Below are 27,923 nucleotides of genomic sequence, written 5' to 3' on the forward strand. Positions count from 1 at the left end.
ACTAGGAGGAGGAGGAAAACAAGTCCCAGCCCCAGTGTGCGGGCGTCTGTCCAGCAGTGCTGGTCACTGGGAACCGCAGCCCCGCAGCAGCGCAGCCCCTCGGAGCCATGGGCCCAGCAGCTCTGCTCTCCCTGCTGGCTGCAGCGTGGCAAGGTAAGAGTAGAGCGGGTTAAGCCCCCAAACGGGGTAAGCCCCCAAACGGGGTAAGCCCCCAAACAGGGGTATGGGAGGGGGAGGACCGCGCCCCCCTCCCCAGTCTCTCCTGGCTGTTGCATCTCCTCAGGCCTGGACAGGCAGTTGCGGGGTGGGGGGTGGGTGGCGCTCCAGAGAGGCTGTGGAGAGAAAAGAGGGGAGAGGGGTAGGACGCAGCTTGGAAGGGTCGTGGCTTGCTAGGTGAAGGGGCGCACCCACAGTCTGCAGGTCCAGGCTTAGTGGTACTCGAGAGCAGCTTGGGACTCCGCACGTATTTCTTCTGTCTTTTTCTTTCTTTCTTGGGGGATGTGGGGGTGCAGTGGGGAGTCCACTTGGCATTGTTTAGGGGCTTCTCCCAGCCTGATTTGGAGGTGTGTCCAGCAATTTCTGGGGACCCTTTGGTGCCAGGGATGCAGCCCAGGCCTCTCACCCACAGAGCCTGTGCTCACCCCTTAGATGGTCTCTCAGACCTGACTGTGCACTTCTAACATGTTTGCAGGGGATACTAGTGCCACCGCGAGGAGGGTGGGAGTGAGCCCTGGCCGCTGCCAGCTCTGTCCCTGCCATCCATGGGTGTGGGCTGCCAGGGGTTCTGTAGGGAAACTGGGGCACGATCAGGAGAGCCAAGAGCCCAGCTGCACTGGTCTGGGAGAATCAGAGGCGAATTTGAAGGGATAAACATGCAGAGCTGAAGGAGGGCTTGACGGGAACCCAGTGTCTCCCAGCCAGACCCCATCTACCTAGGCTGTAGGACCTCAGGGTGGGGAACGGTGGCAGTGATGCAGAGCCCCGAGAAGAGGGTGGCCAACCTATGCCGGGAGACTTTATTGAATATTTTTCTGGGGGGCCTTGGGGCAGGCCTGGGGCTGGGGTCTGGGGTGGGTGGGAAGGAAGCTTCTGTTCTGGTCTCCCATCATCCTGGGCCCCTGAGGAGGAGGCGGTCCAGGGACGGTCTCTCTTCTGACCTGTCAGCCACCTGTGTGCAGTAGGAAGCACAGATGGTTTGAGCTGTCCTAGGCCCAAAGCCCCGAACCCAGCTTCCATCTGAGTAGGTGTGACAAAGGACTCCCTGGCTCCGGACAATCTGGGGATGTCGCATGGCCTGGGCCCAGCTGCCCCTCACACCTGTCTGGCACCCCAGCCCAGAGGGAACAAGAGATGAGGGTTGAGGGGACATACTCATCATGAGTATGATGAATAAGTGGGTTCAGGGGCTGCTGTCACACCCTCTAGAGGCCCAGAGAGGTTGGCTTCTCCCTGCCACTGGCACAGGGCCCTCTGTACCTCAGAGAGGAGGGCGTGAGAGTATGTGTAGTTGTGTGCAGGTGAGTGGTGTGTGTTGTGTGGAAGTGTGTGCGTGCTCGTGTGTATGTATGCGTGTGTGGTTTGTGAGAGTTTGTATGTGTGTTTGTGTTTTTGGCTGTGTGTGGTATGTGGGAGTGTATGTATGTATGTATGTGTGTGGTTGTGAGTGTATGTGTGGGGCGTGTGTGGTTGTTTGGTATGTGTGTATGATTTCTGTGTATGTTGTGTCTGGTTGAATATGAGTGTACCTATGTGTGTGGTTGTGTGTGAGTGCATGTGTGTGGTTGTGTTTGTGGGTGGTTTGTGAGTGTATATATGAGTGCAGTTAGGGGTATATGTATGTGTGTGTTGTGTCTGTGGTTGAGTATGAGTGTATCTGTATGTGTGTGTGTGTGTGTGTGTGTGTGTGAGTGTGCTGGGAGGGTGAAGGGGGGGCTGATGAGGTGTCTGTCAGACAGTGGAAGGGTGAAAGTTTGGGGTCCTGCAGAGCTTTGGAGAGCTGTGGTAAGAGGGTAAAATTGGACTTGCACAAAGGGACCTTTGATGGGTGCCACACAGGCCATGGAGGCCAGGGCTGAGCAGTTGCGCCTTCCCGCCAGCCAGCCAGCAGGAAGTTGGGGGAGAAGTGGAGAGTGTCAGCCCTGTCCTGCGTGAACATCTGGGACAGCAGGATAGGGTGAAATAGGACAGAGTCTCTCGCCACCGGGGGTGCGGGCAGCGAGGCGCCTGGGTAGGTGGAAAAGCGGAACAGAGTCGGCGTGTCGGATGCTCGGGACAGCAGCTGGCAGTCTGGAACCCTGAGCAGGAGTCACTCTGGGTCCGTGGATGGAGCTGCCTGACGCCAGTCACCTCAGGAGGGCCTTAGCACGCCTGGCCTCTCCCGCAGTCCCTTCCCACCGAGTCACCCCAGAAATGAAGCCATCCTGAGGAGATCTTTCCAGAGAGTTGGGGTCTGAGGAGGGGTGATGGAAGCTGGACTTGGGAGCAGGAAGGTGAAGGAGAAGCCCTGACCACCTTCCCTCCCAGGCCCACGATAGTGGGGATGGATGGACCCCTGGAGCACAGGATTGTCTAGCCCAGCAGGCAGTGGTCTCTGCTCCCCCAACCCCCGCCAACAACCCATCCCTGTTCCCTCTGCCTGGAGAAGGGACAGTGGCCAGGGTCAGGAAGCAGAAGTGAGGGCTTCCTAGGAGAAGGGCCAAGCGGGCGGAAGCAGGGGGGCAGGGGGCACAGCTCCCTCAATGTGTTTCCGCCTGCGCAGTTGGGTGGGGGTGGGGCTGGCAGCCCCCCCGGGCCCTGAATCAGCTCTCACTTCCCTCCCACACCCTATTTTCGTCCCTAGAAAAGTGCTGACGCGGCAGAGGCCACAAGGCCCGCTTCCCGGAGGGACTGACATGGGTTTCAAGTTCTCTTTTCTCCTTCAAGAAAAGTTTCCTTAAAAGAGATTGGGTTCAGCCTGGATGGATGGGCCAAGGGTTAAGGTTAAGCCCTACATGTGGCCGACCCTCGTTCTATCCCCAGCACTATATGGTTCTGAGCACTGCTGGGGTGACCCAGATAATCCCTGTCATCACAGGCCTGAGCAGCACAGCACCCCGGGGCCTTGTTACTGAACCACCAGCCTGGTTGTCTGAGAGGTCTCTTGAGCACTGCTGGGGAGACGAACAGCGTGGTCCCAGCTGGGGGGACTGCCACGAGGCCGGGGGACCCTTCTAGTACACTGTGAGGCTGGGAGGTTAAGGGAGCCTGCTGCCTGCCCAAGATTTCTTGTCCACCCCTGAGTATGTATCGGGGAAGGTCCCAGAGGCTGAGCGAATGCCCAGAGAGGGCCAAGGCCTTCTTCCAAGTAACCCTGCAAATCCCAGGGAAGCCCAGCCCCCACAACCCACCTCTTGGGGGGCTCCACTCACGCCTGGCTTGTGTCCTTCAGTCCAAGGGGTCCCGGTGATTGAGCCCAGCGGGCCCCAGGTAGTGGTGGTGCCCGGCATGTCGCTGAGCCTGCGCTGTGTGGGGAACGGCAGTGTGGAGTGGGACGGCCCCATCTTCCCCCACTGGACCCTGGATGTTGACGCCCCCAGCAGCACCCTGACCACCACCAACGCCAGCTTCCTGAATACGGGCACCTACCACTGCACGGAGCCTGGGGACCCACAAGGTGGCAGCGCAAGCATCCATGTCTATGTCAAAGGTGAGGATTTAACCCCACCCTGCCCACCCTTGGCCCATCAGACCCAGGGGACCCTGGTATGCGTCACTCCCACCCTCCCAGGAATCCCAGGAGCAGATTTTATCACTATGCCCGTTTTCCACCTGCTCTGTGTCCTGAAATGTCCACTGTGCGCTGACCCCACTGAACTTCCCTCTGGGGGCGTAGGATGGACAGTTTTTCTCTGAGCTCCCCCCGGTGGGGATGGAGGGCAGCGGTGAGACTACGTCCCTCTGCTGCAGACCCTCTCAGGCCCTGGAGACTACTGGTCAATGAAGTGACAGTGCTGGAAGGCCAGGATGCACTGATTCCCTGCCTGCTCACTGACCCTGAGATGGAGGGCCATGTCAAGCTGATGAGGACACGAAACCGCTCCGTGCTGCGCCAAACCAACTACTCCTTCTCCCCTTGGCATGGCTTCACCATCCACAAGGCCAAGTTCATCGAGAGCCAGACCTACCAGTGTGGCGTGTCAATGGGCAAGAGGATGGTGACATCTCTTGGGATTGACCTCAGAGTGCAGAGAGGTGTGTAGGGCACGGGGCGGGGAGCCTGGGGCTCATGGGGAGTCCCCCTTCCTTCTCACCTTCCTTCCAATCCCAGCATGGTCTTCCATGCGGTCTCTGGGGGGACAAGAAGGGTCAGTATGGACCCCAGCAGGGGAGCAGTTTGAAGAACCCATCCCACCCCTCCCCAGACCTCAAAAATGGTGGTCATGCAGCAATGGAGAAGCAGGACTAGGACAGGACCTGACCCCCCAAGCTAAAAAAAAATCCATTTTGGGGGGGCTGGAGCAATTGCACAGCGGGTAGGTCGTTTGCCTTGCATGCGGCTGACCCGGGTTCGATTCCCAGCATCCCATATGGTCCCAACAGGAGTGATTCCTGAGTGCAGAGCCGGGAGTAACCCCTGTGCATCGCCAGGTGTGACTCAAAAAGCAAAAAAAAAAAAATCCATTTTCCCTGGAACCAGAGAGATAGTCCAGTGGGTAGGTCACTCCCCCTGCATGCAGCCTACCCAGGTTCAACCCCCAGCATCCCCAAGCACTGCCAGGAATGATTCCTGAGCACAGAGCCAGGAGCAACCTCTGAGCATCGCCGGGTGTGGCCCCGAAACTAAATAAAATAAAATGAAACATACTTCACTCTGCTGATGGGCCAGCGAGGAGGAGAAGGTTACCTTGGAAGTGCAGTTCCAGCCCAGGGGCAATGGCAGGGAGTCTGGGGGTGGGCTGGGCTGGGCTCTCGACACCCCAGAGTGCTTGGCAACTGTACTCATCACCTACTTGTGTGCCTGTGGCTGGGTCCGGGCGCTCGAGAGGTGTGGGGCAACCAGAGGCAGCAGAGGGAGCAGGGCTAGCTCCCGACACAGGCTATTAGGGGCAGGGGCTAATAGCCCGTTTCCCACCTGCCCGCTGGGTGGTGGCTAGATTCTGTATCTGGAGTCCTGGGTCTTGAGCTGGGACTTGGTCAGCATCCAGGGCAGAGCACAGCAGCACAGCTCTCCCGTGGGTACTGGAAGCCACGTGGGAAGAGGAGGCCACGAGGGCTCTCATCTCCCATCACCTTGCAGTTCTGGGCCCTGTGGTCACCCGTGGTGACCTTGATGAGGACTTTGGTGTCTCTGTACCTGGAGGATAGGATTTGATCATCTTTCAGTCACTGGATACAATTCCAAGACTTGTCAGGCTCCGTGTAACCACTGGTGGGGAGCTGTCTTCCTACTGGCAGGCAGATTTAAAAGTCCACAACACGCCGTGCTGATGAACAGGAAACCAAGCTCAAGAGAGTTGCATATGCGTGTGGCCAGCTGGGATTTAGCTGGGATCAGCTAAACTGGTGCAGAAGTATTCACTGAGGAATTTTTGAGATCAAGATCAGACAAATGGGGCTGGGAAGATAGCTTAGGGCTTAAGCACTTGCCTTGCATGTGGCCAACCTGGGTTCAATCCCCAGCACTCCACATTGTATTCCTGATCACACCACCTGGAGTGATCCTTGGGCGCAGAGCCAGGAGTAAGTCCTGAGCACCGTTGTGTGTGGCCCCACAACTCAAGGGGTGCGGGATGAGAAAGCTCAGGGACCCAGAGCAATAGTATAGGGATAGGCGCTTGCCTTGCATGTAATCTAAGCACCACTGAGGGTGGTCCCCAAACAAACAAGAATGCTAATTAAAAAATTATAATACATTTAAAAAAGAAAGATCAGAAGGATGAGGATAGACACCCCTTCCGAGTAGGGATGCCAAGCCTTCCAGAAGGACTGGCAGATGCTAAGGCTGGTGCAGGGCAGGGGGAGGCCTGTCTGGCTGCCGCAGTGTGGTGAGAGAAAGGCTGTATGGGAAAGGCTTTGCTTTCTTCGCTGAGAGCCTCGAGGGGCAGCCCTGGAGAGAGGCTTGATCCAGCTGTCTCTGACTGTGCCGAGGTTCAGACCCAGGGTCTCAGCACACAGAGGGCACGTGCTTTACACTGGCACCTTGCAGTGACTCTCAGACCGGCAGGCCAAAGCCGGGCCTGCTGGGACAGCACTGCAGGGGGGTCAGCTGGCCTTCTGATGGTGCTGGAGTCTCCAGGCTGCAGCCACTGTACTCAGGAGCTGCCTGCACCATGTGCACTTATCCCCTACACCATGTCTCTGTCACCTTTTTCAATTTATATTTTTTGTTTCTGTTTTTGTTTTGTTTTGTTTCAGGAAGGGGGACACCTGGCAGTGCTCAGGGCTTATCCCTGAGCTTCACACTCAGGGAATCAGTGCTGGTAGGACTCAGGGGACCATAATGGGTGCCAGAGATCAAACCTGTGTCAGGTGCATACAAGGCAAGTGCCCTACCCGCTGTCTTTCTGACCCTCGGTTTATTTTATTTTTATTTGTTATTATTTTTTTGCTTTTTGGGTCACACCCAGCGATGCACAGGGGTTACTCCTGGCTCATGCACGCAGGAATTACTCTTGGCAATGCTCGGAGGATCATATGGGATGCTGGGAATCGAACCCAGGTTGGCCACGTGCAAGGCAAACATCCTACCCGCTGTGCTATCACTCCGGCCCCCTCAGTTTATTTTTAAAAAACTCACTCTGCTGGAAGGAGTCTACGCTGCTGAGGGCAGTGGGAGTCGGGAGTGTAGCTGGCAGCTTCCGGAAGAGTCCAGAGCAGAAAAAGGAAGTGGTGGAGGGAAGTGGCCTTTCCTAGGCTACTTAGGAGTCTAAAGGTGTTTGGGGGAACTGAGGCATCCAGGCTTGGGGCAGGCTGGGGACAGGCCCACATCCAGGGGTACGTGGAGGGAGCCAGTGGCAGTGACGACCCTGGGTGTGCATGGATCTTTCCTCCTGCATCAGTCATCCCAGGGCCACCCACCTTGACACTGGAGCCTTCGGAGCTGGTGCGGATCCAGGGAGAGACTGCCCAGATCGTGTGCTCGGCCAGCGACGTTGATGTCCACTTCGATGTCTTCCTCCAGCAGGGAGACACTAAGGTCAGACCCTGGGGGTGCAGGCAGGGTGAAGAGTCCCTGCAGGAGACAGCCCCCTGCACCCACTCTGAACTGATTCAGATGCACGATTCAGGCCCAGGTCACTGCACTGTGGGCATCAGGATAAAGCCCACCCCACGCCCCCTTCCTGTGGCCTTGTCCCAGCCCGCAGACCGGAAGCAGCCATCAGCGCTTCCGTTTCACCAAAAGCTTCAGTGCTGCCTCAGAAGCTCAGGGATATAAATAAGGCTGAGTTTGGAAAAATTTTGAAGGCAGGCAGAGAGGGAGGGTTTCCAGATGGGAATGATGTTCGATAGCCTTCAGCCCAATATCGTAGTCAGTCTCGACTGCAGCGCAGGGCCAAAGGGTCCCACACATCCGAGATAAGGCAGCAAAGGCTCTGAGTTTAGTCCCTTGCCCAAGGAAATACCACGAATCCTGAGCAGTGGATGGTTTCAACCTGGATCTTTCTAATCCCTAAGCAACCTGGGTATCCCTTTCTCTTCGCTTCCCTTCACAGCTCCCCATCGCTCAGCAGACGGATTTCCTCGATAAGCGTTATCAGAAAGTCCTGACCCTCAGCCTGGATCCTGTAGACTTCCATCATGCTGGCAATTACACCTGCGTGGCCACCAACGCGCAGGGCGTCCGCTCCACCTCCATGGTCTTCCGGGTGGTGGGTGAGCATCCGGGAGCTGTTGGCAGGGGAGACACAGCTTAGAACTTCTCCCTAGAACTGGCTTGAAGCCCGTCCCTAGGCGCCTTCCAGACCCTCTGGCAGAGACACTCTTTGGGAGCCCCCTGAATGCACAGCTGCATTCTAATTTAGTTGTGCTTGCTGTGCTTAAGATCACTGGACTTTGTCGTCATTCATGAACTCATATCTTCATGGCTGGAAAATTTATGTCACATGAACTCCTAAACAGACCATGATCCTTTCAGGGTCCTGAGATCCCTGGGCAGAGGGCAGGTGTATGTGGGGGGAAACCTCTCAACCAGTGTTAGGGGGTATAGAGGTCTCTGAGCTGAACAGAAAGAACAAAAATTGATTAGCCGGTAGAGGAGCAGGAGAAGCAGACAATAGCATTTCTGGAAGAGGGAACATCACAGGCGAGTGTCAGAGGCAGAGAGCACCAGCGGGGGTCCATGGGCTGGTGGTGGCAGCATCCACGCAGGAGTGGAGAGGCAAGCAGAACCCAGGCAAAGGGCTGGCTTGCACCCGATTCGTCTGGAGGCTATGGACAGTTTTATTTAATTAAATTAATGGATTGGTTGATTTTTAATTGAATCACAGTGTGATACACAGTTATAAATTTGTTCATGATTGGGTTTCAGTCGTATAATGTTCCCTTCACCAGTGTGCGTTTCCTAGCATCAATGTCCTCAGTTTCCCTCCCACACCCCCCACCTCCCCCGCTCCAGCTGCCTCTATGGCAGGGGCTTTAGTTCTCTCTCTCTCTCTCTCTCTCTCTCTCTCTCTCTCTCTTTCTCTTTCTCTCTCTCTCTCTCCCCCCCTCTTGCTCTCGCTCTCTCGCTCGCTCTCCCTCTCTCTCTTTCTCTTTCACTCTCCCTCTCTATCTCCTTCCCCCCTCTTACCTTTTGGGCCTGATAGTTTGCAATATAGATACCGAAAGATTATCATTTATGTCCCTTTATTTACTTTCAACACTTAGTTCCTGCCCAAAATGATTACTTCCAACCATCATTGTCATACTGGTTCCTTCTCTCTCCTATCTGCCCTTCGCCCTCCCCCCCTACACACACACTCTTGTGGCAAGCTTCCATCCATTGATCATTTCTCCTGGCTCCTGTTTTGTGGACAGTTTTAAAGGGCTGAGGGATGGAATGGGGAGAAGGCTCAAAGGGCGGGAGAACGTGTTTACTTGCTGGAGCCTTGAGTTGGATCCCCAGCATGGCAGGAGTGTCCCCTAACCACAGCTGGGTGTGGCCCCATAAAACAAACAAGTCCATAAATACAGAGGAGTGTCAGGGCAACAGGTGGCACAGAGGAGGCACTGCACGGGGTCAGGAGCTGCACGTTCCGAGCAGCCTTCCCGCCGGCTCCACTGCTGACTTCGTGGCTATTTACCTTCCTGGGTCTCAGTTTCCCCATTGCAAAATGGAGACACTAACAGTAACTGCCTCCTAGGTGAGAATTAAATGAGGATGCGTGAGAGGTGTGTGAGTGTGCATATGTGTGAATGCGTGTGTGTATGAGAGTTGAAAGTGAGTGTAAGTATATGAGTGTATAAATGCATGAGTGTGAGAGTGTGAGTGTAAGCATGTGTGAAAGTGAGAATGTGACTGTTTTAGTGCAGGCACAAATGTGTGTATGAGAGTTATGTGGTGTAAACATGTGTGAATGTGTGTGTGAGAGTTGTGTGTGAATGTGAGTGTGAGTGTATGAGTGGTGTACACATGTGAATGTGTATGTGAGTTGTGTGTGAATGTGTGAGTATGTGTGGTGTAAACATGTGCGAATGTGCATATGAGAGTTGTGTGTGTGAGCGTGTATGGGTGTGTAAGGTAAACATATGTGAATGTGTATGTGAGCTGTGTGTGTACATGTGTGTGTGGTGTAAACGTGTGAATGTGTATGTGTATGAGAGTTATGTGTGTGGTTAAACGTATGGATGTGTGTGTGACAGTATGAGTCTGCGAGTGCATGCATGTGCGTGTGATGTGTGTATTCTCGGAAGAGGGCCAGGTGCAGAGTAAGCACTGCCCAAGTCCTGTGAGGAGACTGGGCCGAGAAGACTCAGTTCAGCACCTCGTGCGCCAAGAGGAGGCAGGAAGCTGGAGAAGAGAGAAGGTTGATGTGGACCGGACTGAAGCTGGCCGGGAATGGGGTACCAGAGTCTGCGGCCCCCAGCAGTCAGGACACTGGGTGCTGGTGGCTGCATGGGCACCGCCCCTATAGTGCCCACAGCACAGCGGGACCATGGGCAGCACCTGCACTGGGCGCCTGGGGACGGAGCTGAGGAGCAAGACAGAGCCAGCAAGAATGTTTCCGCTGGGAAACTGATTCTGGAGAGTTGGCAGGGCCTGGGACAGGGCGTCCTGCAGAGAGTGAAGAGAGCTGCAGGTGTCGGGCGGGGGGGAGGGGGGGCTCCAGCAGGACCAGCAAAGGAGATGCCTGCATGGCTGTGGGGAGCACGGGGGAGAGGTGAGATAGGCTAGGGGAAGGGGAGGCTACCGTGGGCTCTGCAGGCAGAGAGGTAGGGGTTGGTGGCGGAGTGTGGACCAAAAGGATCCCACATCGGACCAGTCTGGAACAGGACAAGCAGAACTTTCTGGTGCTTTCCTGAGGAACCCAGTGAGACAGGAGAGTCACAGGGCTCTCAGAGGCCACAGCAGTGGTTCAGGCCAGAGAGGGAAGAGCCTAGAAGGATGTAAAATTGGAGAGAAGAAGAGGCAGAAGAAATGGCCAGAGCAAAGGCTCCAGGTTGGGACGCGTGTGACGTGCTCAGGGATCGGCAGGAGCCCAGCAAGGGGGCGACTGGGGCAAGGGGGTGGCCTTGGAAGAGAGAGTATGGCTAGAGGGGCAGCCCGGAGTCCTGGCTGAGGAGACCCTCGGATGCAGAGCTAGGAGAGACAATGGTTGCTCCTGGGAGTCTTGAGCAGCTACATGTCAGAGGCCAGAAAAGCCTTCTAGTTCTCTAGGATTGAATGAGGATAGGGGTTCTTAGCGAGTGTCCAGAGACTTTTGCAGAGTTGGGGGGTTAAGGCGCTGTGGAGGCTTCCATAAGAAACCTGGAGAGGAGGAGCAAACAGGACTAGTCTTGCCCCAAATCTTCAGCCGAGCAGCCTGAATTAAATCCATGCAAGATTTAATGAGAGGGCACTGGTCAGGTACAGGTAACAGAAGCCAACTCAAATCGGCCTCATCAAGAGAAGATTATATTGGGACAAAAATGATAGTCCAATGGGAAGGGCAGTTGCTTTGCATGTGGCCAACCTGGCTGATTCAGGTTTGATTTCAGACATCCCATATGTCCCCTAAGCACCACCAAGAGTGACCCCTGAGCACAGAGCCAGGAGTAAGCTCTGAGCATCCCTGGGTATGGCCCAAAAGCCAGAGAGAGAGAGAGAGAGAGAGAAGATTGTATTGACCTCAGAGCCCCAAAGTCCATGGCTGCTTTAGACAGAGTCGGAGTTGAGTGTCCCGAGGCTTCAGGCAAGATCCTGCTGTGTCCAGCTCTCAGTTCCCCATGGTCCTGCAGGACTCACTCAGCCTTCCTCTGGGTGGAACCCCAAGATGAATCAGATTCAGTAAACCTAGGGGTACAAGGGTCCTTTCTTTTTATCAGAGCCCTCTCCAAAATCATGGAAAGAGGTATCATGACTGCCTCTAAACAAATCACTGGCCCCAAAGACAGATTCCCCTGATGGACACTGGTTCTCACACACAGTCAGATGTGGAAGTTGCATTGGATGAACCATTGCTGGAAAAGGAGTTGCAGAGGCCTATGGAAGACCAAAGATGCTTCTTTCTCTTCCCCTCCTCTTCCCTCCTTCCCTCCCTCCATCCCATCCCTTCCCTCTCTCTCCCCTCCCTTTTGCCTTCCTTCCTTCCTTCCTTCCTTCCTTCCTTCCTTCCTTCCTTCCTTCCTTCTTTCCTTCCTTCTTCTCTCTAACCACTGAGCCATACCCCTGGCCCAACAAATGGTTTCTATTTCAAAACTATTTTAGAGAGTTTTCATTTATAGATCTAGTTAATCTCCTGGTTATACAAGTAGGAAGGTGGGAGTCCCCTGGAGAACAGGACTTTGCTGAGGTCCTTCTGGGAACTCAGGGAAGGAAGTCGGTGGCTTTGAGGCAATGGGGAGATAGGACAGGGGTAGGCATGTTCAGGGTCGGGGGAGTAACTGGCACTTGTGTACCACTTTGCAGAGGGTCCCTACCTGAACTTGACCACCAAGCAGAACCTGTTCCAGGAGGTAACCGTGGGTGAGAGGCTCAGCCTCAGCATCGACGTGGAGGCCTACCCAAGCCTGCAAGCTTTTAACTGGACCTACCTGGGACCCTTTCCTGACCACCAGCCCAAGCTCGATTTCACTACCAAAAGGGAAGCATACAGGTACACGTCTCGGTCCCATCTGTGTCGCCCACAGCCAGTGGCCAATGTCAGAAGCTTGGGGCCTAGGTCTCATCTCCTTGAACAAGCTTTCTGGGTCACACTTTCTCTGGTGCCATCAGCAATTGGTGTTCATCCCCTGTGCTCGAGATTGAGAATCCTGCTGTCTCCGGGAAGGCCTCCTGGGGGCTAAACCCGTAGGCATAGCATTTTAGAAATCTCTTTTCTCGTCTCACCATGGACTCTGGACTAAGGATCATAGTATCCCATCCAAAGTGGCCCAGCCAGGTAGTTTTGTTACAATGGCATTTATCAACGACCTGGCCCCCAACACTGACCTACATACTGAAATAATATTTCCTCTTTTGTTTGCATTTTGATTATCTTTGTTTTATTTTATTTATTTTTGGCTTGGGGGCCACCCCTGGTGATGCTCAAGGCTTAGTTCTGGCTCTGCACTCAGGGATCACTCATGGTGGGCCCAGGAGGCCATAAGGGATGGACTGAGCCCAGACTGACTGCATGAAGGCAGGCGTCCTCCCTGCTGTACTCTCTGGTCATGCCTATTTTTATTTTAACGCCATGCTTGGCTATGCTCAGGGAGTACTCCTGGCTCTGTACTAATGAGTTGCTCTCAGCAGTGCTCAGAGTACTGTGAGGTGTCGGGGACCGAGCCAGGGCCTCCTGTATACTGAACTGCCCTTCAGACCTTGGAGCTCTCCGTTTAGCTTTGAAGTAACAGTTTCTTCCCTGGCTTCTAGCCCACTCCAATGCCTTCTCCTTGAGAGAGGAGAGGGACCATGGTGGCTGGGTATGGTAACCCCTGCTCCTGACAGAACCTTGCACCCCTTGCCCTATTTGAAGACATCTTGAGGCTAGTGGCAGCCTCAGCCCTTCGCCAGTTTGCAGGTATGATCAGCTCTTTCAAAGAGAACTGGGTCAGGCTGCAGTGATAATACAACAAGGAGGGCATCTGTCTTGCACATGGCAGACCTGGGTTCGATCCACATCACCCCATATGGTCCCCTGAGCCCTTTAGGAGTGACCACCTGAGTGCAGACCCAGGAGTAAGCCCTGAACATGGCTGCGTATGGCCCCCAAATATCAACAAGCCCACAAAGAACAGAGCTGGGCCAGCTGTAGCCTTAGCCCACTCCCCACTCCCCAGTGGTGCTTTTCTCCCAGTTCCTGAACCCAGGCCTCAGTTCCTCCTGGATTCCTACTTGCCCACCATCAGATTGGCAGGGGCGTGCCATGGTCCTAATCTTCTCTCCAACTCCATTCCCATCTTTTCTGCTTCATGGACAGGCTTTGTTTTATTTATTTATTTATTTATTTGCTTTTTGGGTCACACCCAGCGATGCTCAGGGGTTACTCCTGGCTCATGTACTCAGGAATCACTCCTGGCGGTGCTCGGGGGACCATATGAGATGCTGGGAATCGAACCTGTGTCGGCCATGTTGGCTGCATGCAAGGCAAACGCCCTACCCGCTGTGCTATCGCTCCAGCCCCCCATGGACAGGCTTTGGAGGTCTGAGAGAAACATGGGCAGAGCAGACACTAGCCAGGGCCACTCAGCCAGGCACGGACCTTAAGGCCTCAGAAGGGCGCACCCCGCTTCTATGACAGGCGAGACGTGAGGTGATAGAGTGAGCCAGAGAAGTCCAGTTGTCTTGTTTGAGAGGTAGAAAGGTCATCTCTACGGTACCCCCGTGAAGCTTGCGTGTGGGGTTTGGACCTTGGAGGCTGCCCTCGGAACATCATGGGTTAAAACATGTGGCTTCAATGTTTTCTAAGAAAACCACTTGCTAGCTTTCATTTTTAAAACGTGACTTAGTACAATAGCACAGCGGTAGGGCGTGTTTGCCTTGCACGCAGCCAACATGGCCAACCCGAGTTCGATTCCTCCGCCCCTCTCGGAGAGCCCGGCAAGCTACCGAGAGTACTGGATATGCCAGACACAGTAACAACAAAGTCTCCAATGGAGACGTTACTGGGCCCGCTCGAGCAAATCGATGAACAACGGGAGGACCGTGACCGTGACTTAGTGCCTGCACAAGGCACAAAATAGCACTTAGGGACTGGAGCAAGAGTGCAGCGGTGAGGGTGTTTGCCCTGCATGCGGCTGACCTGGGTTCAATCCCCAGCAGCCTATACCCTGAGCACAGAGTCAGGAGTATGCCCTGAGCACCACCAGGTGTGGCCCCCAAAGAAACACAAGATAGAGCGATTCTCCAAGGGTTGAGCTCCTGTTCCACATGGCGCAGGCCTGGGGCTGTGCTCTGCTCTTCCCAGGGGTGATGCGGCTGAGGGCAGCTCCTGGAGGAACCCCAGTCCCAAGGCAGATATGGATCCAAAACTGCTAGACAAAAGAAAGAGAAAAGGGGGAAAAAAGAAGTCAAGCAAATGAACAAAACCATCTTTGGTTGTCCAATATTTGCTTCCGGGCCTTTTCTGGGCACCATGGAGGGAGATGTTGGCTGTGTGCAAGGCAAACACCCTACTGGAGCGATAGCACAGCGGTAGGGCATTTGCCTTGCACGCAGCTAACACGGCCAACCCGAGTTCGATTCCTCCGCCCCTCTCGGAGAGCCCGGCAAGCTACCGAGAGTATCTCGCCCGCACGGCAGAGCCTGGCAAGCTCCCTGTGACGTATTCGATATGCCAAACACAGTAACAACAAAGTCTCCAATGGAGACGTTACTGGGCCCGCTTGAGCAAATCGATGAACAACGGGAGGACAGTGACAGTGACATGGAGGGAGAAAAGGCACATAGCTGAGTGCCCTGAGGAATCACTCGGGATGGGAGATGTGTGCTGAAAGTAGATAAAGGACCAAACGTGATAGCCTCTCACAGCTGCATCGACACCACAGACAGGAAGTGCAGGAGTAGAGGTCTGAGGACTGGGGAGATGTCGGACAGCAGAGCAGTGGCTACCTGGGCCCCACCCCCTCTTTCCTGTAGCCCCAGGGCCATGTCCAGCCTCCCCCCTCCACAGTCCCTCTGAGCAAGGCTGATCCCTGAGGAGCCAGAGCCCAGCAGGGATGGTGCTAAAAGGTGTGTCCCTAGGCTCCCGTGTCTGCCTCAGTAGAACTCATAATTCTTTTTTTATTTTATTAATTTACTTTTTTTTAATTGAAGCACCATGAGATATAGTGACAAGGCTTTCATGTTTGAGTTTCAATCAGACAATGATCAAACACCCATCCCTCCACCAGTGCACATTCCCCACCACCAACGTCCCCAGTCTATCCTCCTCCACCTTTCCAACCCTCCCCCTGCCTCCATGGCAGACAATATTCCCCATACTCTTTCTCTACTTTTTTGTTTTGTTTTGTTTTGTTTTTGGGTCACACCTGGCGATGCTCAGGGGTTACTCCTGGCTCATGCACTCAGGAATTGCTCCTGGCGGTGCTCAGGGGACCATATGGGGTGCTGGAAATCGAATCTGTGTTGGCCATGTTGGCTGCGTGCAAGGCAAACGCCCTACCCGCTGTGCTATCGCTCCAGCCCCTCTCTCTACTTTTGGGCATTATGGTTTGCAATACAGATACTGAGAAGCTATTGCATTTGGTCCTTTATCTACTTTCAGCACGCATCTCCCATCCTGAATGATTCTTCCAACCAACACTAACTTGGCGATCCCTTCTCTATCCCAGCTGCCTTCTCCCCCAGCTTATGAGGCAGGCTTCCCACCATGGAGCAATCTTTTTGGCCCTTGTGTCTACTGTCCTTGGTTGTCAGTCTTACCGGGAAGGTCTTCCAGGCCCCTGACACTGGCTGCACCCTAACCGCAAGCCTGGCCGCTCTCTCGTGCAGATACAGCTTCATGCTTAACCTGCCCCGCCTGAAACCCTCGGAGGCTGGCCACTATTCCTTCCTCGCCAGGAACGCCAATGGCACCAAGGTCCTCACCTTCGCCCTCACTTTACGATGTGAGTGTTGGGGTATGCTCAGGTGTGGGGTCTTCACAGTTTCATGGAGAGATGAACTGTGTTGGGGGGGGCGAATGTGGGGTGGTCAGGCCAGGGAATTGGGGCCTCAGCTGAATCCCTCCCTTCTCTCCTCCTCCCCTTATAAGATCCCCCAGAGGTTCGCGTCACCTGGGCCATCATTAACGGCTCCGAGGCTCTAGTCTGTGACGTCTCTGGCTATCCCCAGCCCAATGTGACCTGGCTGCAGTGTGGGGGCCGCATTGACAGGTAAGGGAGCACCGCTGACCTTCCTGCCCAGGTGGTGGGCTGGGGCGGGCGTCGCCAAACTCCCAGCTGTGCCCTGCTCTTCCCAGGTGCGATGAGGCCCGAGGGCAGCTCTTGGAGGACCCCCAGCCCCAGGTCCTGAGCCAGGAGCCTTTCCAAAAGGTGGCGGTGCAGAGCGTGCTGGCGCTGGGGTTTTGGGAGCACAACCGCACGTACGAGTGTCGCGCCAACAATGAGGCAGGGAACAGCTCCCACAACATCTGGCCCATCACAGTTGGTGAGTGCCGGGCACCGCCTACCTTGGGGAGAGGCCGGCTGCTGGCCCCTGGGCCTGACCACAGTGTGCCCAGCCAAGGCCTCCTGAAGGAGGACACAGGAGGGCCTTGAGAGCCTGTGAGACTGGACATGTGGGGAATGAGAGGAAAGAAGATGTGTGGTCAGTGAAAGCCTCCCCCTGATGCCCAAGCTGAGCTCACCAACAGCGTGGACAGACCCTAGGCTCACCATCAGCATGGACAGACCCTGGGCTCACCATCAGCATGGACGGGCCCTGAGCTCGCTCACCTGTCCCTGATACATGTGGTGCGGGTCTGACCCGGGTCTCGAGAACTTGCGTCCTCCTGGAGGCCCTGGAGGGGCTGCTGCTGGGCATGGCACTAGCTCCGCTACCGCTCGGAGAAGAGGGAGCTTCTGTGTGCAGCCTGGCAGCTTCCCCGGTTCTCAGTCAGAACCTGGAGCCCCGGGTGCAGAGACCACCCCAGCCCCGAACACCCTGGGCCAGCCCTGAGAGGACAGAGGAAGTGGGCCCTGCCCGGCCCCGAGGGCCCACACCGCTGGCCTTGGCGCCAGGGCCTGGGAGGTGGCTCTGCTTCCCCTCTGGCTGGACTGGGGACGGTCAGTTCCGCCAGCCCTAAATAGCAGAGAGGAGACTGGCCTCCGACACTCCCCCCCCCCCCCCCCCCCCGGTTAAGTCAGAGAAGGGGCTCAAACTCACAGAGAGAACCCGGGTTGTCCCTTGAGAAGTGAGCTGCTTCCTGACCTCCAAAGGGCTGGGCGGTTCCTCAGGGCACTTGGGGGGACTTCCCGGGGAAGCAGATTTCAGGGTGACTCTCTGGTCTTTCTGCCCGAGCAGCAGGGACCACCCCTCCTCGGGGAACGCGGTGAGCACAGGGCCAAGTTGCTACCGAAGCAGGCCCCTTGCACCCCTCCCGATGTCAGGAGCCCACCAGCCCTGTGGAGAGCAGGACTGAGTGTGGGGAGGGGTGGGGGCACTGCGGGAGGGTATGTGGGAGGTCTCTGCCACCGCCCTCGGGGTCACCTGCTGACCCCGCTGCTCACTGCCTCCCAGAAGCCGACTGGCAGCCACTGCAGGAGACCCTCTTCACGCCCGTCCTGCTGGCCTGCATGTCGGTCACGGCCGTGCTTCTGCTGCTGCTGCTGCTGCTGCTCTACAAGTATAAGCAGGTGAGCCGGCTGGTGCCCTCCACCCTGACACCCACCTTCCTGCCTGCAGCTCTGCACCCAGTCCCCAGGCTCGGGGAGGTGTGGGTGCAGGAGCGTCCCGTGAGGGGACAGCGCCAGCAGACCGGGGATATGGGGTAGTGCTGGAGGGGCGTGTTTGCCTCACCCTTGGGCTCTGTCACTCTGAGGGACAGCAGTGACCTCTTCAGGACGACTTTCCTGAAGCACGCCACCCATGCCCCCTGATCCAACGCAGCAGGGACTTTCTGCAGAGCTTGAGCGTTCCCAGGGCTGACTTGCAGACCTGTCCTTGGCCCCTATTTCCCCTCTGAGCCGCCTACTGCTGGCCCCACACAAGCCCGAGGCCAGGCCCTAGAGGCCAGTGGCCAGCATTCTGTAGGAGGGAAGCAGGCTCGCACTGTGGGGCGCTGAGGGGCCGTTGGAATCCCGCGTGGTCAGGACTGTGCAGGGCTGCCCAAAGCGGCAGGGAATGGGAGATTTCCAGAAACCTGACCAGGAGGCACCAGGAGGGCTGAGGAGAAGACGAGGCTCTGGTTGGGGGATCAAAGTGCCTGTGGAGGAGATCTGGAGGGGCCCCGGGTTGCTGCTGTGATGTCTTGGTTATTGTGGACCCCAGGGGGGTTGCCAGCTGCACCGCCAGGTCCTACAGTCCAGGACCCTCGCATGTCACCCCAACAGCCTTCTCAGGCAGGTGCACACACTGGGCCCTAAGGAGGGGGCGCAGCTGGCTGGACCCCAGCCTGTTGGCTCAGAGCCATTGCTGGATTTGATGCGACTTAGGACAACAGACACCCAGTGGACCCCCTCCCTGCCTTCCCTCCAGGGTACAAAGAGCACTAGGAGAAAACAGGACGGGGAGGTGTGGGGGACCCCAGCTCACTGTGCTCAGCAGAGCTCCCCCTAAAGCTGAGATCAAGGCTTCAGGGATGAGGGGACAGCTCTGACCCTCTTTCGCTGTGTTTTGACCTTAGTTGACTCACTGCCCTCTCTGGGTCTGTTTCCCCACCAGCACCATGGTATACCTGGCCAGAGTTGAGAGCCCCCACCCCAGGAGTGGTAAGGCAGTACAGCAGGTAGGGCACTTGTCTCAGAAAGGCGGCCCTGCGCCTCCGGGGGAAGCGGAAGGGCCCAGCTCAGGCCGGCTCAGGACTCGAGGTGTCTGAGGTCGGGCAGCAACTTGACAACACCCTCAGAGTGGCCACTGGGCCAGCTTTCCCCTGCCTGGGGCCAGGTCCCCAGGTCCTCTCGTGGCTGTCTATTGTGAAATTCCTCCTTATATGGTGCTGAAAGTGGCCTCCTTAGCCCAGGACAGCCTCGCTGAGCCCAGCCCTGCTGCCCTGGCTGCCCGGCCCCAGGCCTGCAGGGCTCCGGGATGGACCGTCCTCGTTCTGTGCGACCATTCTTGGAACATGGGTCCCACACAGCTTCTTTCTCACTCAGGACATAGCCCCTGCCCCATGAGAAGGAAGGCGCCCCATGGGACAAGGCCTTCTGGGTTCAGGTGGCCATGCCCAAGCTGAGGAACCCTCTCTTCTGCCCTACTCTTAGGTGGGGGCGCTGCTGTCTGGGGGGTCCTCCTCTGGGCCAGAGGAGGTGGGGAGGGCAGGCTGTCTGGGGGAGGGTGTTTGTGCCTCAGAGCTGAGTCATCACCCCAGAGACCACAGGAGTGCGGAGGGGGAAGAGAAAAGGGCAGAAGTCAGCAGGCTGGTGGCGGAGCAGGGAATGAGGGGGCGGTGACGGAGAGCCAGGGTTCTGGGGGACAATGGTGAGGACATGAGGCTAGCAGGGTCCCCAGTAGGGGCTGCTGCACTCTCTCCCTTCCCAAGCTGGAGAATGGCCCTGGTCAAAGCCAGCAGGCTCAGACAGGAGACCCCGGGACATACCTCATGCCCCTGGGTGGCCAAAGGGAGGCCTGGGTGAATTCAGGCCTGTGCGGAGACCCAGGGGCCCACTTGCACCAGGAGGGCAGCAGGGAAGCCTGTCACCCTGGAAACGAGGCCCCAGCCCCACGCACGCCCCGTTCGGGGCCAGCAGAGGCCAGGGGCAGGGGCCAGCCCCCACAGGAAGGAGGTCCATGCCCAGGGGCTGGCTGCAGAGGGCCGCTTCTCCTGCAGGTGGTGAGGGACTGAGACCCACCATCTAAGACCCCTGCTGGGGGCAAGGTGGACCGGGGTGGGGCGGGTGGCAGGGGGTAGACTGAGCATGCCTGGCTGCAGGGGAGGCACGAAGGAGAAGTGGTGGGATGGTGGCCAGCCTGTGGAGGCCCCTGCAGATGGAAGTGGCCGGGGTGGTCAAGGAATCCCACCGCTGTCTGGGCCCTGGGCAGGGAAGCGCCCACGCAGAACAGGCCTCCCGACTCTTAGGGTTCCTCCTTGAGCCCTTCAGCCAGGCCCTAACTGCTGCCCCCCAGGCCTCGGGTGCCCTCTGTGACGGGAACCCTCTTCCCGCCTAACTGTTCTGGAGTTTGGTGTCCCCCGGCCGGCCCCATCTCACAGCAACCGCTCACCGGCCCTTCAGGGCGGCTCCCTGTTTCCCCAGCAGCAGCCGGGAGGGAGCCCAGCTGTGGGGGACTGCGTGGCGTGTCCCCCCTCCCCCGCCAGGCCTGACAGGAAAGTGGCCTGGAGTCCTGACCGAGACCTCCACAGCCCCACTCCCCACCCCACTCCGCTAATTGGCTTTTGTCAGCATTTCTGAAGGCACCCCAAGCTGATGCCCCCACATGGCTGCCACCCAGGCAGGAACTCCAAACTGAACCCTGGCTGGTTCGGAAAAACCTGAGGATGAGCTCAGGTGCCCCAGGCCCTCCTGTCCCCAGAAGCCTACACCTGCCCTGCCTTCTGACCTCTTGGACCGGCTTCCCCTTGCCCTGTCTGGCCTCCGCCTCTCTGCTCTGTGCCTCCTGTGGTCATGTGCTGACCCCCTCCCACTCCCCAGCCGCTCCCCCCGCCCCCACTCTGGCATGCCGGAGTTGTACCCTCATTGTCCTATGAAGCGTGTCCACTCAACCGCAGGGAACTGTCCTGAGAAACAGGTTAGCGGCTATTTCTTTGTTCTGACTGTCGTGCGTGGTCACACAAATCTAGACAGCATCAACGGGTGATTGTCAACGGGTCTCTGGTTTCAGCTGGTCCCAGACTGATGTTAGTCTGCAGGCATGTGGGCCTGCAAATCACTGGCCTGTCACCCCTGCACCCCGGAGCTATGACGTGGAGGGACCGCGGGGACACACACAGTGCTCAGCAACTCCTGTACCCCTGAGCTATGACGTGGAGCAATCGTGGTCACACCCCCTGCTTCACTCTCCTTCCAGCACTGCTTGGAAGTACCCTCAGAGAGATCAGGGAAGCTCCTCATCTTTATCTGTTGAGGGTTGAAGGTCTGTCTTAGCCACTGGATGCAAACTCCTTAGGACAGAGACGTTGCCTCCCTCCTCTCTGAATCTAACAGTGCCTGGCAACGGTGCTTGGTAAGACACATGTACTAACCACAGTTTAAATAGAAACAGGCCAGGAGATAATACAGTGGTGGGGATACTTGTCTTTGTACACAGCCAATCCGGGGGTTTAATCCCTGGCACTACAGGATCCCCCATGCATTTCCAAGAATGATCCCCGAGTCAGGAGAAGCCCTGAGTACCACCAAGTGTGTCCCCTAAATACCCTCCAAAATAAAATAACAGTATTTCGATGGATGGATGGATGGATGGATGGTGAGTGAATGGATCAAGTTCCAGCCTCCTGGGGGCTGGAGAGATAGCACAGCGGGTAGGGCATTTGCCTTGCACGTGGCCGACCCAGGTTCGATTCCCAGCATGGTCCCTCGAGCACCGCCAGGAGTAATTCCTGAGTGCAGAGCCAGGAGTAGACCCTGTGCATCACAGGGTGGGCCCAAAAAGAATAAGAAAAAAAAAGGTTCCAGCCTCCTGCGGGACTCAGCAAATGATCAGCGTCAGGACACCAAAGACGCCTCTGTCCTTGTTTCTGAACATACAAGCAGGGAAACTAGAACTGGAGAAGTGACCACCACATGGGCACGGAGCTGGGTTGAGCTGGCAAAGCCCCTCCCCACTTGCGGGGCCACACCTGCTATGTATACCCCCCAAATCCCCCACCCCTGCCCAGTGCAGGGACGGACATGGGCCTGTCCTCAGGAGCCCACTGCTAAGTCCACCCACTGCCTGTCTCTGGTCCCTGCAGAAGCCCAAGTACCAGGTGCGCTGGAAGATCTTGGAGAGCTATGAGGGCAACAACTACACCTTCATCGACCCCATGCAGCTGCCCTACAATGAGAAGTGGGAGTTTCCCCGAAACAACCTGCAGTTTGGTGAGATGGGGCCTTCTGCTCAGAGGGCTAGGTGAGGGGGGCACCTTTGGAGGTACTGGGCACTCACGAGGCTGTGTACATGGCAGGAAAGACCCTCGGGGCTGGCGCCTTCGGGAAGGTGGTGGAGGCCACAGCCTTCGGGCTGGGCAAGGAAGATGCAGTGCTGAAGGTGGCAGTGAAGATGCTGAAGTGTGAGTGAGGGGACTTGGGCTGCCCTAGGGAGCCTCCAGGCTCCGACTGCTCAGGCTAGGGGGCAGAGCCCAGGGATGGGGAGGACCCCTGGGTCCCAAAGAAGCTTGGGCAGCAGTAGAGCACTGGTCTTGCCTGTGGGCAGCCCCCGGGGGCGTCTTGAGTCAAACCGCCATCAGGAGGCAGGATGCCAAGATGCTGAGGGCCCCTGCCTGGCTGTTCTGCCACTTTCTGTGAACTGAGAGCAGCCGGTGTTGTCTCCCTGTCTGTGTCTCCTTCTCCTGGCCTTGGGCACCCCCTAATCACTCCCTGACTGTCTGTGGGGCTCTCCGTGTCCTGCCCTCCCGAGCCTCTGTGACTGTGGTCCCATCTCCCAGCCACGGCTCACGCAGATGAGAAGGAGGCACTCATGTCAGAGCTGAAGATCATGAGTCACCTGGGCCAGCATGAGAACATTGTCAACCTGCTGGGCGCCTGCACTCACGGAGGTGAGGCCCAGGGTCAGCGCCAAGCTCCTGGTGATGCAGACAACTTAGCCAGGCCCACGGGTGGTTCTTAGACATGGCAGGGCTGGAAGTATCCCCCAGAGACCCCTCACAAACCCCTGGGTTGGGCTCTGGAGTACCAGCCTCTGTGTCTTGGACGGCACCCCTTGCTAAACGCTTGCACACCCCGGCAGGGTTTGCGGAGGTGCCTGGGGCTGGCTGGGTCTCCTGACCCCTCCTCTTAGCAGTGCTCATCAGGGAGGAATCATAGATTTTCTTGGAGCACAGAATGCTCAGGCCCCCATTGTCACTTTGGATAGATCTGGGTCACTCAGGCCCAGAAGGCAGAGTAAAAGGCTCATGGTTAGAACTCGGGGCACCCTGCGGGTGGCACCCCATGTCCTGCGGGGTCCCCAGAATGGGCTTGCGGAAGCTCAGCACTCTCTCGGCCCACTCTAGGTCCTGTTTTGGTCATCACCGAGTACTGCTGCTACGGGGATCTGCTCAACTTCCTGCGGAGGAAGGCCGAGGCCATGCTGGGGCCCAGCCTGAGTCTGGGCCAGGAGCCCGATGTGGTTTCTGGCTACAAGAACATCCACCTGGAGAAGAAATACGTTCGCAGGTACGACCCTGGCAAAGCAAGGGCGGAGGCTTGGAGGGTTCCCAGTCTGTTCCTCAAGACCAGGCCAGCCTGGGTCAGGGCTGGGTGACTGCAAACAGCTCATTCTGTGAGCAGCCACCCTTATCAGTTGGGCAACATGGTCCTTCTGCTGATTCCCATCCTCTGATCAGTATTTGGGCACCGGCAGTGTCCTGAGGACAAAGCCAGGCAGCAAATGGTCTGACTGAGAGAAGGCTGGAGGAAGCTGTCATTTCAGAGTATCAAAAGTTTAGCCAAGGGGCTGAAGCGATAGCACAGCGGGTAGGGCGTTTGCCTTGCACACGGTCGACCCGGGTTCGAACCTCGGCATCCCATGTGGTCCCCCAAGCACCGCCAGGAGTAATTCCTGAGTGCAGAGCCAGGAATGACCCCTGAACATTGCTGGCTGTGACCCAAGAAGGCAAAAAGAAAAAAATGTTAGCCAAGACGGCCAGAGGCCTGGACTTTAGGTTCATCCTCCGTGAGGCCACTGAGCCACCTCAGCCCTCACAGCAACAAGCAGGGCCAAACAGCATGATGATGATGTGGGCCCCATCCGCGCGGGCCTCAGTCTGCTCCTGCTGGGGTCTACAGGGTGGAGATTCCCGGAATCGTCCCAGGCACAGCCCCCGAGTAGGGGAAGCAGCGAGAGGAAGTGACGCGTCCCCACCATGAGTCAGGGCATGGGCGCTGCTAGGCAGCTGTGTCCTCTCAGTCCTGGGTCAGGCCCCCATTGAGCCCACTGACCCCCAACTCAAAAGGTCTGGTGCCAGGGGGCTTCTGGGGTCCCTAAGCCAGGTTACAGGGGGACAGGGGCAAGATCAGAATGAGAATGTGAACGTGAAGGGGGGGGGGTGCTCTGTCCTGGACTCTGCCAGCTGCCGGGCCCCGGCAGGCAAAAGGGGAAGGAGATGGTTTCCCTGCATTCCGTGTCCTCTGCCGGACCCCGCTTCCTCTTCTGACTCGGGCCAGGTCCCGACCAAGTGAGAACTGGGATCAGACTCTGTCCTGGAGACTGCGGCAGAGGGAGGCATGGTCCTCTCAAGGGCAGTGGCTGGGTGTATCCCCTCAGGACCCAGACTGAACTGACAGTAGTCTTTTGGGGGTCTGCAGGGTCAGACCATACGTGGAACAGGAAGTTCTTTCTGGACACACCGCACAGTGCCCAGACACCTGTCTAGGAGGCTAAGAGGCAGCAGAGGGAGACCCAGAAATCCTCTTGTTGGAACGTCAGAGGCTGCTGGGCCTAGAGCAGTGCTTATGCTGTCGCCTGGCCAGGGCCTCTGTCCAGCTGCACGGGACAGCACAGATAGTGCATGATGGATGACAATTTGCTGAGTTTCTGTAGTGGGCAGGATGTGGGACTCTTCCCTGTCCCCAGGGGAATTCTAATGTGAAACCAGGGATCAAAGTCCCTGTCCAGACCAGAAGACTGGATGAAGGGGCTCTAGAATATTCCCCACGCCCACAATGGCGGCTTGTTTGTGGCCCTGAGGGCAGACAGGTGGACACAGGGCAGCTGGGCTTTATGAAAGGCCAGAGCAGTGTCAGCCATGTCCTGTACTGAGACAGGGTGCAGAGGGTCCTGTCTGCCTTGCCCTGAGTGTGTGTGTGTGTGTGTGTGGGGGGGGTGGTCAGGCACCGATGGCCGTGGCTTTGCTCTTGTAGGGACAGTGGCTTCTCCAGCCAGGGCTTGGACACCTACGTGGAAATGAGGCCCGTCTCTACTTCTTCAAGTGACTCCTCCGAGCAAGGTAAGGTGAGGTGGAGTGAGGGGCAGGGCAGGGAGGCTGGGGGGCTCAGCGGGGCCAGCTGACCCCTCTCCCCACGCAGATCTGGACAAGGAGGCAGAGCGGCCGCTGGAGCTGCAGGACCTGCTGCACTTCTCCAGCCAGGTGGCCCAGGGCATGGCTTTCCTGGCCTCCAAGAACGTGAGTCCGGCTTCGACCCCACCCAGGTCCCTAGACGGGGGTGCTGGGGCTGCTGAGCCCCCTCAGGCTGAAGTCAGGACAGAGAAGTGTGTCCAGCGCGCCCGGAGGGCGTGGGCAGCCATGCCCAGTGCGAGGCACTGTCCCCAGAAGGGGCCCTTTCCGACTGGGTGTCTCCTAGCCACAGTCCGAGTTGGCAGGGGAGGAGGAAGCCAGGCAACAGGGCAGGGCCTGGGCGTCTGCAGCTGAGGGGCTCAGCAACTCTGCCAACCTCATGTCCTGCCCCTACAGGGCAGCGCCTGGCAGTGCAGGGTACTGGTATGTCCTAGGGAGCAGAGGCCACTCAGAACACTAGGGCTATGCAGCCCCCAGCGCCTCTTCCCCAAGGGGCCAGAGGGCTGCTGGCTTTCAAGTCTGCCCACGGCACTTGGCTCAGCTCCTGGGCCCTGGTGTGAGGAACAGGAGGGGCCAGGGAGATGGTCAAGGAGGGCCAGGCGTGGCTACAGCCCACATCTGTGCCCTCTCCTCCCCCAATCCAGTGCATCCACCGGGACGTGGCGGCCCGGAACGTGCTGCTCACCAGCGGGCACGTGGCCAAGATCGGGGACTTCGGCTTGGCTAGGGACATCATGAACGATTCCAATTACATCGTCAAAGGCAACGTGAGTGGGGAGTCATGGGGGTAGCCTGCGGGTGGGCAAGGGCCAGGCCCAAGCTGACCCGGACTTTGGTGCTAGGCCCGCCTGCCCGTGAAGTGGATGGCGCCTGAGAGCATCTTCGACTGCGTGTACACAGTGCAGAGCGACGTCTGGTCCTACGGCATCCTCCTTTGGGAGATCTTCTCCCTCGGTGAGGCCGGTGCAGCCTGCACCAGGGGCCGGGGTGGGGTAAGGGGGTGTGTAGGGCAGGCTGGGCGGTGCCTCTGCTTGGAGCTCTCCTGCCTCAGCCCTCGCCCACTCTGAGCACAAGGGAAGGTGCTGCTCCCTCCGGCAGGGGCGCTGAGCCCTTGTGGAGCAGGCAGGGGAAGGTCAGCACTAGGCCTGACCTCCTACCTGACTATGGCCCTTGCAGGGCTGAACCCCTATCCGGGCATCCTGGTGGACCGCAAGTTCTATAAGCTGGTGAAGGATGGCTACCAAATGGCCCAGCCCATGTTCGCCCCGAAGAATGTGTAAGTGAAGGGTCCGCTGAAGGTGGGGCTGGCCTGGCTGCCCTGCCCAGAGCCTACTGGTCTGGCTGGCCTGGCTTCCCCCTGGGGCTCTCAAACCTGCCTTGGAGGGAGCTCGGGTGGCCACAGGCCTCCCTCCTGAGCTGGACCATGCCTGTCCCTCCTTCGTGTGACCACCGCGGCCCCAGGCAGGCTTCTCACTCTGTTCATCCTGGGCATCTGGGCGGTCTGTTTCACTCAGGGCTCCCCCACCTCCATCCTCACTCTGGAGCCTGCTCGCCCCCCCCAGGGAGTAGGGGCTGGCCAGAGGCCCAGGCTCAGAGTGGCCTCTGCCCCATCTCAGGTACAGCATCATGCAGGCCTGCTGGGCCCTGGAGCCCACCCACAGACCCACCTTCCAGCACATCTGCTCCCTCCTGCAGGCGCAGGCCCAAGCGGATGCAACAGCACCGGTGAGTGGCCAGGGCTGGGTGGTCGGTGCGAGTCCTGGCTGGGCCTGCTGGTCGCACTGCCCACCACGGGCTACGGCTTGGCTTCTCACCCTCAGGACTACACCAACCTGGCGGGCGGCAGCGAGCCCGAGGAGGAGAGCTCCAGCGAACAGCTGGCCTGCTGCGAGCCGGGGGACCTCGGCCAGCCCCTGCTGCAGCCCAACAACTACCAGTTCTGCTGAGGGGCCCCCAGCACCCCGCACCCCTCAAAGCGCCTCTCCTCCAGGGACAGGTGCCGTGGGGAGAGGAGATGCTCTGCTCCGGTCATCAGCGGGCCAGCCCCGCCCCCAACTCAGGAAGGTGGGACCCGCAGGTGGCCAGAGCAGAGCCCCGGAGCCTGGGCCAACACTGCCAGTCAGGGGCCGGGGTTGAGCCCCCCACCCCCACCCCACCCCAGGGTCCTCACTGCCGTGCCAACTGGATAAGCCCCTGCTCAGCCTCTTGCCCGTGCCCCCACCCCCCAGACAGGGACTGGAATGCATTACGACCCTCCCCCAGAGCTGCCCCCACTGGAGACGGGGCTCCTCCTGGTCTGCCCCGTGACCCTCCACCCCACTGCTGCAGTGAGTTGGGGGTACAGCCCAGTGCCCCCACCATTCTGAGCCAGAAGGCCGGGGACCCACGTGGCTGGCCAGAGCGCACATCCCCTGCTGACTCATGTTGACTCACAGTCCCGATGCCGGCTATTAAACTAACAGCATTAACACAGCCCGACTCGGATTCTTTTCGGGTGGGCCGGCGCCTCCTCCGTCTACCACGCACCCACAC

The 27,923-nt window shown here is 57.8% G+C and overlaps 1 protein-coding gene across 1 annotated transcript; it reads left to right on the forward strand.

Moving 5' to 3' along the window:
- CSF1R (colony stimulating factor 1 receptor) lies at nucleotides 1–27,844 on the forward strand. Its single transcript, XM_056124622.1, has 21 exons — nucleotides 1–153; nucleotides 3,428–3,685; nucleotides 3,946–4,230; nucleotides 7,038–7,174; nucleotides 7,692–7,851; nucleotides 12,065–12,251; nucleotides 16,070–16,185; nucleotides 16,332–16,452; nucleotides 16,539–16,726; nucleotides 17,798–17,913; nucleotides 22,128–22,254; nucleotides 22,341–22,445; nucleotides 22,821–22,931; nucleotides 23,388–23,550; nucleotides 25,237–25,322; nucleotides 25,402–25,499; nucleotides 26,036–26,158; nucleotides 26,234–26,345; nucleotides 26,568–26,667; nucleotides 27,008–27,116; nucleotides 27,212–27,844. Exons 1-21 carry the CDS (start codon nucleotides 108–110, stop codon nucleotides 27,335–27,337), a joined length of 2,874 nt encoding a protein of 957 aa, XP_055980597.1. The 5' UTR covers nucleotides 1–107; the 3' UTR covers nucleotides 27,338–27,844.
- Nucleotides 27,845–27,923: the final 79 nt, after the last annotated feature.

This window comes from Sorex fumeus, unplaced genomic scaffold (assembly GCF_029834395.1).
Source record: "Sorex fumeus unplaced genomic scaffold, SorFum_2.1 ptg000051l, whole genome shotgun sequence".
Taxonomy (NCBI): domain Eukaryota; kingdom Metazoa; phylum Chordata; class Mammalia; order Eulipotyphla; family Soricidae; genus Sorex; species Sorex fumeus.